Below are 16,731 nucleotides of genomic sequence, written 5' to 3' on the forward strand. Positions count from 1 at the left end.
AAGAGGAAACTCCCTTGGATTCCGGAAATAATGCTGACATTTTCACTCTTGTTTTACTTTTTCTTTCAAACCGGTGCTGCTTGAATAACAACCACACATTTTCCGTGCTGTGACAAGATATCATGAAAAAACAACATTTCATTCCCTTCCTGTTCTAATGCAAACTTTGTGTGATTTTTTGCAAGTATAACACATTCATCTATCATGCAAACTCTCATTCAGGAAACAATTACATTTCTCAAGGATTTCACTGTGCACAAGCTTAAAATAGACGTCATTGCCTTCTGCTCTGCAGTGCATTAAAGGGGTGCCTTCATTCGCACGATGGCTTTTTGAGGGAGGCACTGAATCAGTGAGGGGCACACAACTGTTGAGTGCTGCTTGGTCCTGTCAGGAAGTACTTAGCGTCCATGACTCCTGTTTCAAGTTAGGTTTTTCTACCGCTGATAGATAGGGCTGTTCACTGGCGTGCCTTCTCTCTCTCCTGGGGTCTTGTAATCACTAAACCAGCGGCTGTACTGGGCAACGAAGGAACAGGCAGAGGTCGCACAACCCTAAATGTTGTCCTTGCTGTGCCCCCCATATCCTATTGGATAAGACATTTGACCATGTGAATCAGTTGCTTGGTACAAGGTCTGTTCTTTGGTCATTCTCTTTAGCCAAAGCTAGTGGGACCTGGACACAGAGCATAGCTTTTTGTGGATGTTCTGCACCCTCTCTCTCTCTTCCATTGTGGAGTGTCCCTGGCGGTAGGTGGTGGCCAAATATCTTTCTGAATGCAAATGCACACAGGATTCAGCATTAGACAAAAAGTGGTGTGAGGTGCGGTCTTTGGCCATGCCCTTCACCTAATCTCCCATTAGCTGTGACTATAGAGCACAACAAACACCTATGTCCAGTGGGTTTCTGGGACAGAGTAAGGCCTTCTGTCATGACATATGCCCAGCCCCCCTTCCCCAGGGCCTGTTGGGCAGTGGTAGCAGCATATGACCTTTGGCTTAGCCAGCAATAATTCGAAGGCTCCAGTTCCTCATAGGCAAGACCTTTAGCTGGGCTCTGGATAGAAGTTGTGGGATTCAGCCATGTTCCCAGACTCCAAACCCCAGGAGCCTGCTCTGTATGAAATATGATCACGATAGCCATTGATGATATGCAGTGTCTATTGCACTATGGACCACGCCTCCTGACCATGCTGGGCAAACCAGTTTGCTGTGCTAGTGGCTTTATTCATAAAGCTTGGCTTTTAGCCACATCCTCTCCCCAGCCTCCACGGGGCACAGTCTTTGGCTGTGCCCAGCAGGCAAAGTGCGTGACTGTAAGCATGCCCTATAGGCTATAATTGGCTAACAGCCATAGCACATATACTGTTTTGCTAGTCCTAAGAAATGTGCAAGTCTTTTTATCAACTTGGAAAGTAGCCCATTGCACCTTAATTGCGTAAAACTGCCCTCCACGGTTTTGTACAGTCTGTGGTATGTTTAAATGGGTTTACCCACAAATCAAGTTAGCAAGCTTCTCTCATTGATGTTATCCCACAATTAATGGCTTTTAGTAAACTGCAGACTTCTGCTTCCTCTATCGTAGGTCATGACCTTTCAAAAGCTGAGAAAACATATTGGGCTTGGGGAAAGTGGGACTGATACCTCGAGATTGTTGTTTAACTTGTGTGTTTCTCTGCTTTCTTTCAGGGACTGTGCAAAACTGTTTAAGCTCCAAGCAGGCCCTTGTGGACTTTAGTCCGGGAGACACCCAGATCACACCAATTGCTTTCATAATGCCTGTTGGCGGTGCTGTGCCATGCCCATCTTTAAAGGTTAACATCCTAAATATGTTGTTTTATTCTCTGCATAGAATAAGAGGCACTTCAGTTGTAAGATGATTTGGACGTCATTTTAAAGAACTTGACAGGAAAAACTCAACAGCACAAATAACATTTATTTGGGTGATCGTTTATTTTTTGGGAGTAACCTTTATTGCATCTATTTTGTGCCCGTTATTATCACTTTGTCCGTGTTTTGCATCCATTTTAGCGACAGTGTTCAGTATTTTTTAACAGTTGATGCAAAAGCTGAACCAATACAATTACTGCCCAACTATTAATTTGAGCTACTGCCAGAAGGGCACATAATATTTTTCACCTGTTTTTTGTGATATCATCAATATATATACATCAGACTTTTAAATTACAAACATATGTTTTAGTCAAGCTTATTATGTTTCTGTTTTGCCCTTATGTTTTATAGGAATATTATTTAAAGTAAACATTTTGTATTAAGCATTTCATGAAATGTGTCTAGTAATGTGATACCCTACTTCTTGTATGACTGCTTGACCTTGTCTTTTGTTTGTGTCATCAGTGTTGTGATACATTTGTAACTTCAGTTGTTTGTTCCCAACGTCATGGACCTTCTAAAACCATTGTTTGTGTCATTATTCATATGCCCCAGGTCCCAGATGGTCTTGTGCTCCTCCTGTTTTTTTGTAACTACCAAGTTTAGGGAGACCTTTGATGGCTCTATGCGAACCATGTATGAGGAACTGTTTCATTAGCAATTAGTCCCACAGAAGTTTGAATGGTGAAAGGGTCACAGACTCCTGAAGGACGGAGATTTGCATGTGCCTAAATAGAAAGGTGGTTGCAGACACCCAAAAAAAGAAGGCACTGCAGGAGCCAAGGGAAGGAAGTGCTCAGGAACTTGGTGTGAGATGCCCAAAGAGCCAAAAAAGTGAAGACATCACATGCTGCAGGTGTTTGTCTCGAGATAATACTTTTGAGGCCTTCAGGAAAGAACAGCTGCTGGAGCCTGGCAAGACAGCACTGCAGCCCTTTATGGAGGGGTGGATCGGGCTGGTGGCAGGGAGTGTTTCAGATATTTGAAGGGAAGGGAGGAGGCCCCTGCCAAAGTGGAATCTTCATGATATGGAGCAGTGCAGGAGTATACAGGAACACTTTGGTGTGAAGGAGTAGGGAATGAGCAATGATGCTGCTGTGAAGTAGATGTACGTTTCTTGTGGCGTGGACCACGTCGGTATGATGTCACAGCAGTTTGCGTTTGACACAGCGAGTGAATTTTTTTTATTTATGTAGTGCTTTAGGAATCTAGATGAAATGAGCACTGCGGGAGTCTAAATTAGTGCAACATTTTTGACAGGTGGTGGAGGGGAGCTGAGGGAGTCTGAAAGAAGGAAAGTGGTTCAGGAGCTAGAGAGATAGGTCTAGATAAAATGAGCATTTCAGGTGTCTGAAGAGGGCTCTAAAAGAGCGTGGAAAGAAGGAATGATGTTTGAGCCTGGAGGGGTGGAGTAGCGGTACGAAGTGCTGGCAGGGACATATTACATTTCCTGGTACATGGATGCTGAAACTCGAAAAGGTCACATCATGGTGTGGTACACCTGAGACAAGTGAGCAGTTTAAAAGCAGGAGAAACTCCTGTATGTGTGTTCTTCCGATTGAAGTTTGAACATACTACCAGGGTTAGTTATTCTGCTGGCATTTAATTCTGGGATAAAGTCTCTGAAGGTGAGGCACAGGGCATGGAAAGTCACAAATGATGGTAAAGGTGGGACTGTTAAACATAAGCAGACTGAAGAATTGGCAGACCTGCGAGACGCTGAGTTTTGCCGCCCCAGAGAAGAAATGTCTGTGTGTGCCAGGTAAAAGGCAGGCTCTGGTGTGACATGGCCGCCATGGAAATTTAGCACGTGGTGCATTTTTCAGTTCTAAACAGTCTTTGTTGACCAGTCCGCTTAGTTTTCCGTATACTAGTTGCTCAGTCCTTGGTATAGAACAGGAAATCCATTTTCAATTGAAGATTCGCAATCTCTCCTTTCTAACAATTACCCGTGCCTAACCCATATCTGTTGCATCCAATCTGCAGGTCGGAGATTTTGTATTCTGTAAAACCGGGACAGAGGGAGGAAATTGTCGCTACGTCCCTGGCATTGTCATAGCAACACCACGTCGGAGGGAAGCAGCCGATAAATTCTACTCTGTGCTGAAATACGACAACAGGAAGGTGGGTAGGGCGGTGAAATCGCACGGATGTGGCCGCAACTGTGTTTTCTTTGATCATACGAGGGGCTTTAGACTGGGACTAGGCTACGTCACCACTAATAATGTATTGAATCTTAATGTGGAGAGAGGCCAGGTTCAAGGGAGTAGCTGCTGACAAGCTACAGACCTGTGCTATTTGGATCGACTTTTGTGTATTGATGTTCTAAATAGGCATCATCAACTAGTAAACATAGCCCAGGAGAACAACCTCCTTCAATCATGATTTTCTTTTTCAAGCGCGCCCTCCCCTCTTCAGAATCCATTTTCTAACTGCTGAGTGGCCTCTTAGAGACAAAGCAAACAGCGCAATCAGTGCATTGCGCTCCTGCGTCTTCTTCTAACCTGCAGGTCCTTGATGGTTTACCATTCGCTCAGCTGACATTAAGAAAGGTAAGCAAGTAGAGGATGGTTATCGTCATGCTCTACGGCACACTGTTATACTGCACTCACTCACACACTAAGTCACCCACAAACTCACACAGTCACTCACTCACTCATGTGCCGACGTACTGACACTGTCACAAAGGGCCAGATGTGTCATCCATTTTTGCATTCGCAAACGGTGCCAATGGCCGTTTGCGAATGCAGAAATGCCTTTCAGTATTTACGAAAGGCATTCACAATGCAAATTTAAGGAATCGCTAAAATAGCGATTCCTTAAAATTGCGACCCCCGTTTAGAGAATCGCAAATTGCGATTCTCTAAATAAGAAATTGCAAATAAGGAATCCTTATTTGCGATTTCTAAACCACAAGTAACAAGCAATTCCTTAATGTGAATTGGGCTATTAAATGCATTTTTAAAATTGACATTCAATGCACACATGCCCCTTTGGCATGTGTGCGCCTTACATGTCCTTAAAAAAATTCTTGGGGTGCAGCAGAGGGGGCTTTAGGCCCCCAGCACCCTTGGGTTTGTATTTCCCAAATTTGCAAATTCCATTTAGGAATTCGCAATTTGGGAAATGCAAAAAATTCGCAAATATGGGCTTACCGGCCCATAGGTGCAAATAGGGCCAGTATCGCAATTTGCAATTCGGTAATAGCATTTGCGATTTTAAAGAAATCGCTATTACCGAATCACAAATATGATAAATAGCATTTTGCGACTCAGAAATAGCGATTTCTTAAAAATCGCTATTACCGAATTGCAAAAGGCTTTTTTGATAAATCTGGCCCAAAGTTTCATACTCATTTATTCAAGCACCTCCCTGCTCATGCATTTACAAGTGCAGTAGGTGTATATACTCATTGTCTGGGAAGTTCACACCTAATCTAGCGCTCTGGAGCTGGCGAGAAACCTAATTAAAAGTCAGTGCTGCAGGTCTTCGGCCCAGCTGTCAGTGCAGACCTGCTCTAATAAAAATGAGTTTGTAGAGGGGCAAGGTTGCACAGCATTTATATAAGTTATTCCTGTCATATTTTCACTAAAAATCTATGTTTACCGAAGAATTTGATTTTCCATAATTCAGCCACTATCATGGAGATGACTATTTTTAGTGGGCTCTTAGCACGAGTTTCCAAAATGTGCTTTAAAATCTGGCTAAACCTTCCCAATATTAATTGCCGCCTGTAAAGAAATGGCTCCCTGTTGCAGTTACCCCCCACTTTTTGCCTGATACTGATGCTGACTTGACTGAGAAGTGTGCTGGGACCCTGCTAACCAGGCCCCAGCACCAGTGTTCTTTCACCTAAAATGTACCATTGATCCCACAATTGGCACACCCTGGCATCCAGATAAGTCCCTTGTAACTGGTACCTCTGGTACCAAGGGCCCTGATGCCAGGGAAGGTCTCTAAGGGCTGCAGCATGCATTATGCCACCCTAGAGACCCCTCACTCAGCACAGCCACACTGCTTACAAGCCTGTGTGTGGTAGTGAGAACAAAATGAGTAAGTCGACATGGCACTCCCCTCAGGGTGCCATGCCAGCCTCTCACTGCCTATGCAGTATAGATAAGACACCCCTCTAGCAGGCCTTACAGCCCTAAGGCAGGGTGCACTATACCATAGGTGAGGGTACCAGTGCATGAGCACTGTGCCCCTACAGTGTCTAAGCAAAACCTTAGACATTGTAAGTGCAGGGTAGCCATAAGAGTATATGGTCTGGGAGTCTGTTTTACACAAACTCCACATCACCATAATGGCTACACTGAAAACTGGGAAGTTTGGTATCAAACTTCTCAGCACAATAAATGCACACTGATGCCAGTGTACATTTTATTGTAAAATACACCACAGAGGGCACCTTAGAGGTGCCCCCTGAAACTTAACCGACTGTCTGTGTAGGCTGACTAGTTCTAGCAGCATGCCACAAACCGAGACATGTTGCTGGCCCCATGGGGAGAGTGCCTTTGTCACTCTGAGGCCAGTAACAAAGCCTGCACTGGGTGGAGATGCTAACACCTCCCCCAGGCAGGAATTGTCACACCTGGCGGTGAGCCTCAAAGGCTCACCTCCTTTGTGCCAACCCAGCAGGACACTCCAGCTAGTGGAGTTGCCCGCCCCCTCCGGCCAGGCCCCACTTTTGGCGGCAAGGCCGGAGAAAATAATGAGAAAAACAAGGAGGAGTCACTGGCCAGTCAGGACAGCCCCTAAGGTGTCCTGAGCTGAAGTGACTCTAACTTTTAGAAATCCTCCATCTTGCAGATGGAGGATTCCCCCAATAGGGTTAGGATTGTGACCCCCTCCCCTTGGGAGGAGGCACAAAGAGGGTGTACCCACCCTCAGGGCTAGTAGCCATTGGCTACTAACCCCCCAGACCTAAACACGCCCTTAAATTTAGTATTTAAGGGCTACCCTGAACCCTAGAAAATTAGATTCCTGCAACGACAAGAAGAAGGACTGCCCAGCTGAAAACCCCTGCAGCGGAAGACCAGAAGACGACAACTGCCTTGGCTCCAGAAACTCACCGGCCTGTCTCCTGCCTTCCAAAGATCCTGCTCCAGCGACGCCTTCCAAAGGGACCAGCGACCTCGACATCCTCTGAGGACTGCCCCTGCTTCGAAAAGACAAGAAACTCCCGAGGACAGCGGACCTGCTCCAAGAAAAGCTGCAACTTTGTTTCCAGCAGCTTTAAAGAACCCTGCAAGCTCCCCGCAAGAAGCGTGAGACTTGCAACACTGCACCCGGCGACCCCGACTCGGCTGGTGGCGATCCAACACCTCAGGAGGGACCCCAGGACTACTCTGATACTGTGAGTACCAAAACCTGTCCCCCCTGAGCCCCCACAGCGCCGCCTGCAGAGGGAATCCCGAGGCTTCCCCTGACCGCGACTCTTTGAACCTAAAGTCCCGACGCCTGAGAGAGACCCTGCCCCCGCAGCCCCCAGGACCTGAAGGACCGGACTTTCACTGGAGAAGTGACCCCCAGGAGTCCCTCTCCCTTGCCCAAGTGGAGGTTTCCCCGAGGAATCCCCCCCTTGCCTGCCTGCAGCGCTGAAGAGATCCCGAGATCTCTCATAGACTAACATTGCGAACCCGACGCTTGTTTCTACACTGCACCCGGCCGCCCCCGCGCCGCTGAGGGTGAAATTTCTGTGTGGGCTTGTGTCCCCCCCGGTGCCCTACAAAACCCCCCTGGTCTGCCCTCCGAAGACGCGGGTACTTACCTGCAAGCAGACCGGAACCGGGGCACCCCCTTCTCTCCATTCTAGCCTATGCGTTTTGGGCACCACTTTGAACTCTGCACCTGACCGGCCCTGAGCTGCTGGTGTGGTGACTTTGGGGTTGCTCTGAACCCCCAACGGTGGGCTACCTTGGACCAAGAACTAAGCCCTGTAAGTGTCTTACTTACCTGGTTAACCTAACAACTACTTACCTCCCCTAGGAACTGTGAAAATTGCACTAAGTGTCCACTTTTAAAACAGCTATTTGCGAATAACTTGAAAAGTATACATGCAATTCTGATGATTTGAAGTTCCAAAAGTACTTACCTGCAATACCTTTCGAATGAGATATTACATGTAGAAGTTGAACCTGTGGTTCTTAAAATAAACTAAGAAAAGATATTTTTCTATATAAAAACCTATTGGCTGGATTTGTCTCTGAGTGTGTGTACCTCATTTATTGTCTATGTGTATGTACAACAAATGCTTAACACTACTCCTTGGATAAGCCTACTGCTCGACCACACTACCACAAAATAGAGCATTAGTATTATCTATTTTTACCACTATTTTACCTCTAAGGGGAACCCTTGGACTCTGTGCATGCTATTCCTTACTTTGAAATAGCACATACAGAGCCAACTTCCTACATTGGTGGATCAGCGGTGGGGTACAAGACTTTGCATTTGCTGGACTACTCAGCCAATACCTGATCACACGACAAATTCCAAAATTGTCATTAGAAATTGATTTTTGCAATTTGAAAAGTTTTCTAAATTCTTAAAAGACCTGCTAGGGCCTTGTGTTAGATCCTGTTTAGCATTTCTTTCAGAGTTTAAAAGTTTGTAAAAGTTTGAATTAGATTCTAGAACCAGTTGTAGATTCTTAAAAAGTATTCCAACTTTTAGAAGCAAAATGTCTAGCACAGATGTGACTGTGGTGGAACTCGACACCACACCTTACCTCCATCTTAAGATGAGGGAGCTAAGGTCACTCTGTAAAATAAAGAAAATAACAATGGGCCCCAAACCTACCAAAATACAGCTCCAGGAGCTTTTGGCAGAGTTTGAAAAGGCCAACCCCTCTGAGGGTGGCAACTCAGAGGAAGAGGATAGTGACTTGGAGGAAAATTCCCCCCTACCAGTCCTATCTAGGGAGAACAGGGTCCCTCAAACCCTAACTCCAAAAATAATAGTCAGAGATGCTGGTTCCCTCACAGGAGAGACCAACACCTCTGAAATCACTGAGGATAACTCCAGTGAAGATGACCCCCTGTTAGCCAGGATGGTCAAAAGATTGGCTTTGGAAAAGCAGCTCCTAGCCATAGAAAGGGAAAGAAAAGAGATGGGCCTAGGTCCCATCGATGGTGGCAGCAACTTAAATAGGGTCAGAGATTCTCCTGACATCCTAAAAATCCCCAAAGGGATTGTAACAAAATATGAAGATGGTGATGACATCACCAAATGGTTCACAGCTTTTGAGAGGGCTTGTGTAACCAGAAAAGTAAACAGATCTCACTGGGGTGCTCTCCTTTGGGAAATGTTCACTGGAAAGTGTAGGGATAGACTCCTCACACTCTCTGGAAAAGATGCAGAATCTTATGACCTCATGAAGGGTACCCTGATTGAGGGCTTTGGATTCTCCACTGAGGAGTATAGAATTAGATTCAGGGGGGCTCAAAAATCCTCGAGCCAGACCTGGGTTGATTTTGTAGACTACTCAGTAAAAACACTAGATGGTTGGTTAACTGGAAATGAAGTGTGTGACTATGTTGGGCTTTATAATTTGTTTATGAAAGAACACATTTTAAGTAACTGCTTCAATGAAAAGTTGCATCAGTATCTGGTAGACCTAGGTCCAATTTCTCCCCAAGAATTGGGAAAGAAGGCAGACCACTGGGTCAAGACTAGGGTAACCAAAACTTCCACTGGGGGTGACCAAAAGAAAGGGGTTACAAAAACTCCCCAGGAGAAAGTGGGTGACACTAGAAACAAAGAAAAAGAGTCCTCTGTAGGCCCCCAAAAACCAGAACAGGTGGGTGGGCCCCAAGACACAACCCAAAACCAAGGTGGGTACCAGGGTAAGAACTGGGATGCCACTAAGGCATGGTGCCACAACTGTAAACAGTCTGGGCACCACACCAAGGACACTTCTTGTCCCAAAAACAAACCCCAGAACAAAATTCCAGGGGTAACCAGTGTAGCCATTGGAGATGACTCCTCAGATGAGGAGGTCTTCATAGCTTTCAACTGGAAAATGGGCCCAACAGGTGAGTTGGAGATTCCAGAGGGAAGTAGACACTTCCACCACCTACAGGTGAATGGAATCCCAGCCACTGCCCTGAGAGACACTTGTGCCAGTCACACTATTGTGCATGACAGGCTGGTGCTCTCAAACCAGTACATCCCAGGTGAGATGGCCAGAGTAAGAGTTAGCCCAGACAGGGTCACTAATAGGCCTGTGGCTCTTGTGCCCATAGAAGTGGGTGGAACTTTTAGCTGGAGAAGGGTGGTAGTCAGTACAGACCTCCCCCTTGATTGTCTCCTTGGAAATGACTACCCAGAGGTTAGTCAGAGCCTAAGAGAAGAACTGGTCCAGGGCCAGTCCTCTCCCAAGGATTCTGGAGTGCCTGCCTCTGCAGTAAATGCAAGTAGGCCCCAGAAGAAAAAGAAAAGGAAACAGAGTAGGAAAGGTGGACAACCTTTAGCCAAGGTTCCAGCAAGCCAAGGAGATTCTGCTCCAGTAGGGGGGAACTCCAAAAATGGCTCTGATAAAGTCCAACCTGACCCACAAGAAGTCCTGGCTAGTCAGGCAACTGTTAAGCCTGAGTGGGTGGCTCCTCAGCTAACAGAAGAAAGAGTGGAAGAAGGGTGTTTACTACAAGATGTGGTAACCCCCCACTCTAATACAGCAGACAGGCACCCTGAACCCAAAGAAGCCTGTAACTTAGCCCCTTCCCTTGTAGGTGAAGAGCTAAAGGTGTGGTTCTGGGCACTGACAGCTGTCAGTGGCCTCTGCTGGGTGTTAGCCTTTATGGCTGCACTATCCTTGGCATGGTGGTCTGACCCCATGCCAAATAACAAGTTAGGCCCCCTGACCCTGTTGGTCATGGTGGGGTTACTCCAGCTCTGGGTAACCTCTTTGGGTGAGCTAGGGGTGACCCTGGCTAAGATAAGATTAGCAGAGGTGGATACCTCTGACCTCAGAATAGAGAGAATGGGTAAAGACATACAAAGCACAGACAAGAGGCAGTTCAGACTAGGTCCTATCACTGTGGAAGTGGGTCAGTTCCCCAGAGGGAATGACCTGAACAGGAGGATGTAAGGCAGAGTAGGCCCTGCAACAAACCAGCCATTTCCTCTACTCTTCCTCGCCTGACAGACTAGGAAGACTCTTCCAGCGTTGGCTGAGTCTCCTGGCCTGTGGGCTGGGGGGGGCTTGTGTAAAGAAATGGCTCCCTGTTGCAGTTACCCCCCACTTTTTGCCTGATACTGATGCTGACTTGACTGAGAAGTGTGCTGGGACCCTGCTAACCAGGCCCCAGCACCAGTGTTCTTTCACCTAAAATGTACCATTGATCCCACAATTGGCACACCCTGGCATCCAGATAAGTCCCTTGTAACTGGTACCTCTGGTACCAAGGGCCCTGATGCCAGGGAAGGTCTCTAAGGGCTGCAGCATGCATTATGCCACCCTAGAGACCCCTCACTCAGCACAGCCACACTGCTTACAAGCCTGTGTGTGCTAGTGAGAACAAAATGAGTAAGTCGACATGGCACTCCCCTCAGGGTGCCATGCCAGCCTCTCACTGCCTATGCAGTATAGATAAGACACCCCTCTAGCAGGCCTTACAGCCCTAAGGCAGGGTGCACTATACCATAGGTGAGGGTACCAGTGCATGAGCACTGTGCCCCTACAGTGTCTAAGCAAAACCTTAGACATTGTAAGTGCAGGGTAGCCATAAGAGTATATGGTCTGGGAGTCTGTTTTACACGAACTCCACATCACCATAATGGCTACACTGAAAACTGGGAAGTTTGGTATCAAACTTCTCAGCACAATAAATGCACACTGATGCCAGTGTACATTTTATTGTAAAATACACCACAGAGGGCACCTTAGAGGTGCCCCCTGAAACTTAACCGACTGTCTGTGTAGGCTGACTAGTTCTAGCAGCATGCCACAAACCGAGACATGTTGCTGGCCCCATGGGGAGAGTGCCTTTGTCACTCTGAGGCCAGTAACAAAGCCTGCACTGGGTGGAGATGCTAACACCTCCCCCAGGCAGGAATTGTCACACCTGGCGGTGAGCCTCAAAGGCTCACCTCCTTTGTGCCAACCCAGCAGGACACTCCAGCTAGTGGAGTTGCCCGCCCCCTCCGGCCAGGCCCCACTTTTGGCGGCAAGGCCGGAGAAAATAATGAGAAAAACAAGGAGGAGTCACTGGCCAGTCAGGACAGCCCCTAAGGTGTCCTGAGCTGAAGTGACTCTAACTTTTAGAAATCCTCCATCTTGCAGATGGAGGATTCCCCCAATAGGGTTAGGATTGTGACCCCCTCCCCTTGGGAGGAGGCACAAAGAGGGTGTACCCACCCTCAGGGCTAGTAGCCATTGGCTACTAACCCCCCAGACCTAAACACGCCCTTAAATTTAGTATTTAAGGGCTACCCTGAACCCTAGAAAATTAGATTCCTGCAACGACAAGAAGAAGGACTGCCCAGCTGAAAACCCCTGCAGCGGAAGACCAGAAGCCGACAACTGCCTTGGCTCCAGAAACTCACCGGCCTGTCTCCTGCCTTCCAAAGATCCTGCTCCAGCGACGCCTTCCAAAGGGACCAGCGACCTCGACATCCTCTGAGGACTGCCCCTGCTTCGAAAAGACAAGAAACTCCCGAGGACAGCGGACCTGCTCCAAGAAAAGCTGCAACTTTGTTTCCAGCAGCTTTAAAGAACCCTGCAAGCTCCCCGCAAGAAGCGTGAGACTTGCAACACTGCACCCGGCGACCCCGACTCGGCTGGTGGCGATCCAACACCTCAGGAGGGACCCCAGGACTACTCTGATACTGTGAGTACCAAAACCTGTCCCCCCTGAGCCCCCACAGCGCCGCCTGCAGAGGGAATCCCGAGGCTTCCCCTGACCGCGACTCTTTGAACCTAAAGTCCCGACGCCTGAGAGAGACCCTGCACCCGCAGCCCCCAGGACCTGAAGGACCGGACTTTCACTGGAGAAGTGACCCCCAGGAGTCCCTCTCCCTTGCCCAAGTGGAGGTTTCCCCGAGGAATCCCCCCCTTGCCTGCCTGCAGCGCTGAAGAGATCCCGAGATCTCTCATAGACTAACATTGCGAACCCGACGCTTGTTTCTACACTGCACCCGGCCGCCCCCGCGCCGCTGAGGGTGAAATTTCTGTGTGGGCTTGTGTCCCCCCCGGTGCCCTACAAAACCCCCCTGGTCTGCCCTCCGAAGACGCGGGTACTTACCTGCAAGCAGACCGGAACCGGGGCACCCCCTTCTCTCCATTCTAGCCTATGCGTTTTGGGCACCACTTTGAACTCTGCACCTGACTGGCCCTGAGCTGCTGGTGTGGTGACTTTGGGGTTGCTCTGAACCCCCAACGGTGGGCTACCTTGGACCAAGAACTAAGCCCTGTAAGTGTCTTACTTACCTGGTTAACCTAACAACTACTTACCTCCCCTAGGAACTGTGAAAATTGCACTGTGTCCACTTTTAAAACAGCTATTTGCGAATAACTTGAAAAGTATACATGCAATTCTGATGATTTGAAGTTCCAAAAGTACTTACCTGCAATACCTTTCGAATGAGATATTACATGTAGAAGTTGAACCTGTGGTTCTTAAAATAAACTAAGAAAAGATATTTTTCTATATAAAAACCTATTGGCTGGATTTGTCTCTGAGTGTGTGTACCTCATTTATTGTCTATGTGTATGTACAACAAATGCTTAACACTACTCCTTGGATAAGCCTACTGCTCGACCACACTACCACAAAATAGAGCATTAGTATTATCTATTTTTACCACTATTTTACCTCTAAGGGGAACCCTTGGACTCTGTGCATGCTATTCCTTACTTTGAAATAGCACATACAGAGCCAACTTCCTACACCGCCTGTCCCATGAACAGAACCTTCATGGACATGCCACAAGTTGGTACATCTTCCATGTTTCAGATCTGACCCTTATGCCACTGGTTTGTGCATCTTCAAGACACTTTTACAGCTGATTTAGGTAATGTGGTATTTTTACCTTCGTTGCCAAAATGGGTTTGTTTTTAATATTTTAATACTGAATAGTTGGCTGCAGTGTTTCTTGCCTGCCTGTCAGTCCATTTTCATTATTTGTAACCAGGTGTGTGGATGGCCTAAAGTGTTGCTGCACCACGCATTATTAACTTTTATATCACCTCTGTGCAAGCTTTATGTACTTTTAACTTGGGGTTACATAAAAGTCAAATATGGCAATCAGTCTTATCCAATCGTTCCCCATGTTTACAAAAACAACGTGGTAGTTGTAAAAGGTTGGGTCAATAAAATACAAGAAACAGAGTAGTACACAGGAAAACGGCTGATTTTCTACAAGAGATGAGTCATTAACATATTGCAAGAAAGGACATCACTTTTTTCGCGGTTCTCCTATTTTTCTGGTCTGGTTTTGGTGGCCGTAGGACTTTGTGTGTTATGTGGAAAGTGGGTTACCCAATTACATGTATTTACTTTCCTCTAAGGCCATATTAAATGGAAAAGAAAATGCACCCATGGAATGCCAATTACATTTCTTATGTGGACTGCAGTGTATAATTTACACATGTAAGTAAGTATGTAAATAAGCTTATAAAATGCGTCAATGCCTGACGTCGTCTTGGCGCTAATGTAAAGACTTAGTGAGGGAGGAGAACAACAAGTTTTTAATGTTTTCCTCAATGTTGTCTTGTTAGAGTGAGATCTTAAATGAAAGGGCAAGGAATTCCACAATTTGCAGGCAGAATACGAGAAACCCCGTCCTCCCCATCTCGCTTTATTGATTCTTGGAAGAGCTATCAGCTTAGCTGAACATGACCGGAGTTCACGGTTAGGTATATGCCAGCAAAAGATTTTTAAAAATAATTTAAGGTCTGTCTTGTGAAGTGCCTTATGCACCAGACAAATAGTCTTAAATGTAATCCTCTCACTGACAGGCAACAAGTGAAGATCAAGAATACTTCTAGAAACAGAGCTGAACTTTGGAACATGTAAGAGCAATCGTACTGCAGCATTTTGCAAAGAATGAAGTTTATGCAGCATGTGCTTCTGTATGTCCATATAAAGAGCATTACAGAAATCAATTCTTGAAATGACTAGGTCACAACCATTTTTTTTTTAAAATCTAAGGGAATGTATGGGGAAATCTTCTTCAAAACCCTGGGTAGATGGAAACAGGAAGACATGACCAAATTGATATGATCGGAAAACAGAGTTTCCCATCAAACACCACCCCCAGATTCTTAGTTTTCTGTTCAGGAATGGGGAGAGGACCAAGATTAGGAGGCTACCAAAAGGTATTCCAAAAGGCAGTATCATTTTCAAAAAGGAGAACCTCCATCTTTTTGGAGGTCGGTTTCAGACAGTTCTCCTGCATCCATGTCACAATTTGCCTCATGCAGTTGGTAAATCTTTTGGCCACCTCATCAACATTGGATGACACTGATACACCAATTTGCATGTCATCAGTGTAAGAGACAACCAAGAAACCATGAGATCGAATGAGTTTGGCTAGAGGAGTGACATAGATGTTGAGAAGCGTGGGACTTAACAAGGATTCGTGAGGCACCCCGCACAGAAGAGAGCAAGGAGCTGAAACAAACTCTACAAAAGTCACCACTTTCTCTTTGTCAGACAGAAAAGACCTAGTAAGGGCTTTACCTTGAAAACTGATTCTCTCAAGCTGGTTGATAAGCAAGACATCATCTACCGTACCAAACGCGGCAGAGAGATCAAGGAGAATCAGCGCTGCTCTACCTCCTCCCTCTACCGACCTTCTAATTTCTTCATTAGCAATAAGTAAGGCAGATTCTGTACAATGGTGCAGTCTTAAACCCTGTTGTGATGGATCCAGGAGATGAATAACATCAGAATGGGACATAATGTCCTCATTCATAGCCTTCTCCAGAATCTTGGCAGGAAGTAAAAGGCGGGAAATAGGCTGATAATTCTTCAGATCAGCAGGGTCGAGAGAAGGATTTTTTAAAAGAGGAAGCCTTTTCCAGGCTGCTGGAAAGTGGCCTTAGATTAGAATGTTTTTTAGCAGCTCAGTAAGATAGACTGAAAGCACTAAAGACACAGCCTGTAAAACATGAGAAGGGCAGGGAGCAAATGGGGAGCCAGATTTACCTGTTTCAATAAAATTCACTACTCTTTCCTCAGAAGTTAATTCATTACCATTTTATTTTCCCTCAACCCGTCCCGAACCGAGTGTCAGGATGGGGCGGGGTCCGCTGAGTGGCAGCAGCATCAGGGAGAAGTGGTGGGCTACCTGTGCACTGGTTTAAAGTGAGCGTGTCTCTTTGGCTGTCTGTCTTGTGACGGCCAGCCAGACAGGCACATTTTAAACTTCTCTAACCCAGCTGCCTAAGACAGCTGGGTTAGAGAAAGAACAGACCTTCAGTGCTTTTGAGAGTGCTGTGAGAGGCCACTCCCTCCAATCCTGGCACTGCTTTCATGCTGATTAACAGCATGAAAGCAGTGCCAGGTTTAGTTAACGGTATTTGCTGGAGCCTGGAGGAGACAGATCAAAATACAGACTGGAGGAACGACGTCATACAACAAGAAAGGAAAGCGGCTGTTTCTTTTTTAATTTGGTGTCACCACACCGTGGGCCTGATTACAACTTTGGTGGAGGGGGTTAATCCATCCCAAATGTGACGGATATTCCGCCCGCTGTATTATGCGTTCCATAGGATATAATGGACTCGTAATACGGCGGGCGGGATATCCGTCACATTTGGGACGGATTAACCCAATCCGCCAAAGTTGTAATCAGGCCCCTTGAATGTATGCACCCACCCACGATGCATTCC

At 46.6% G+C, this 16,731-nt stretch overlaps 1 protein-coding gene across 3 annotated transcripts in view; it reads left to right on the forward strand.

The window, feature by feature from the left end:
* Nucleotides 1–16,731, forward strand: part of VWA3B (von Willebrand factor A domain containing 3B) — an 829,217-nt gene that overhangs the window by 529,179 nt on the left and 283,307 nt on the right. For all 3 annotated transcript variants that reach the window (XM_069204269.1, XM_069204271.1, XM_069204270.1), the window contains 2 exons: nt 1,689–1,813; nt 3,879–4,016. In XM_069204269.1, coding sequence (XP_069060370.1) covers nt 1,689–1,813; nt 3,879–4,016 — 263 coding nt within the window. The remainder of the gene's footprint in view (nt 1–1,688; nt 1,814–3,878; nt 4,017–16,731) is intronic.

The sequence above is a fragment of the Pleurodeles waltl genome, chromosome 8 (genome assembly GCF_031143425.1).
Source record: "Pleurodeles waltl isolate 20211129_DDA chromosome 8, aPleWal1.hap1.20221129, whole genome shotgun sequence".
Lineage (NCBI taxonomy): Eukaryota > Metazoa > Chordata > Amphibia > Caudata > Salamandridae > Pleurodeles > Pleurodeles waltl.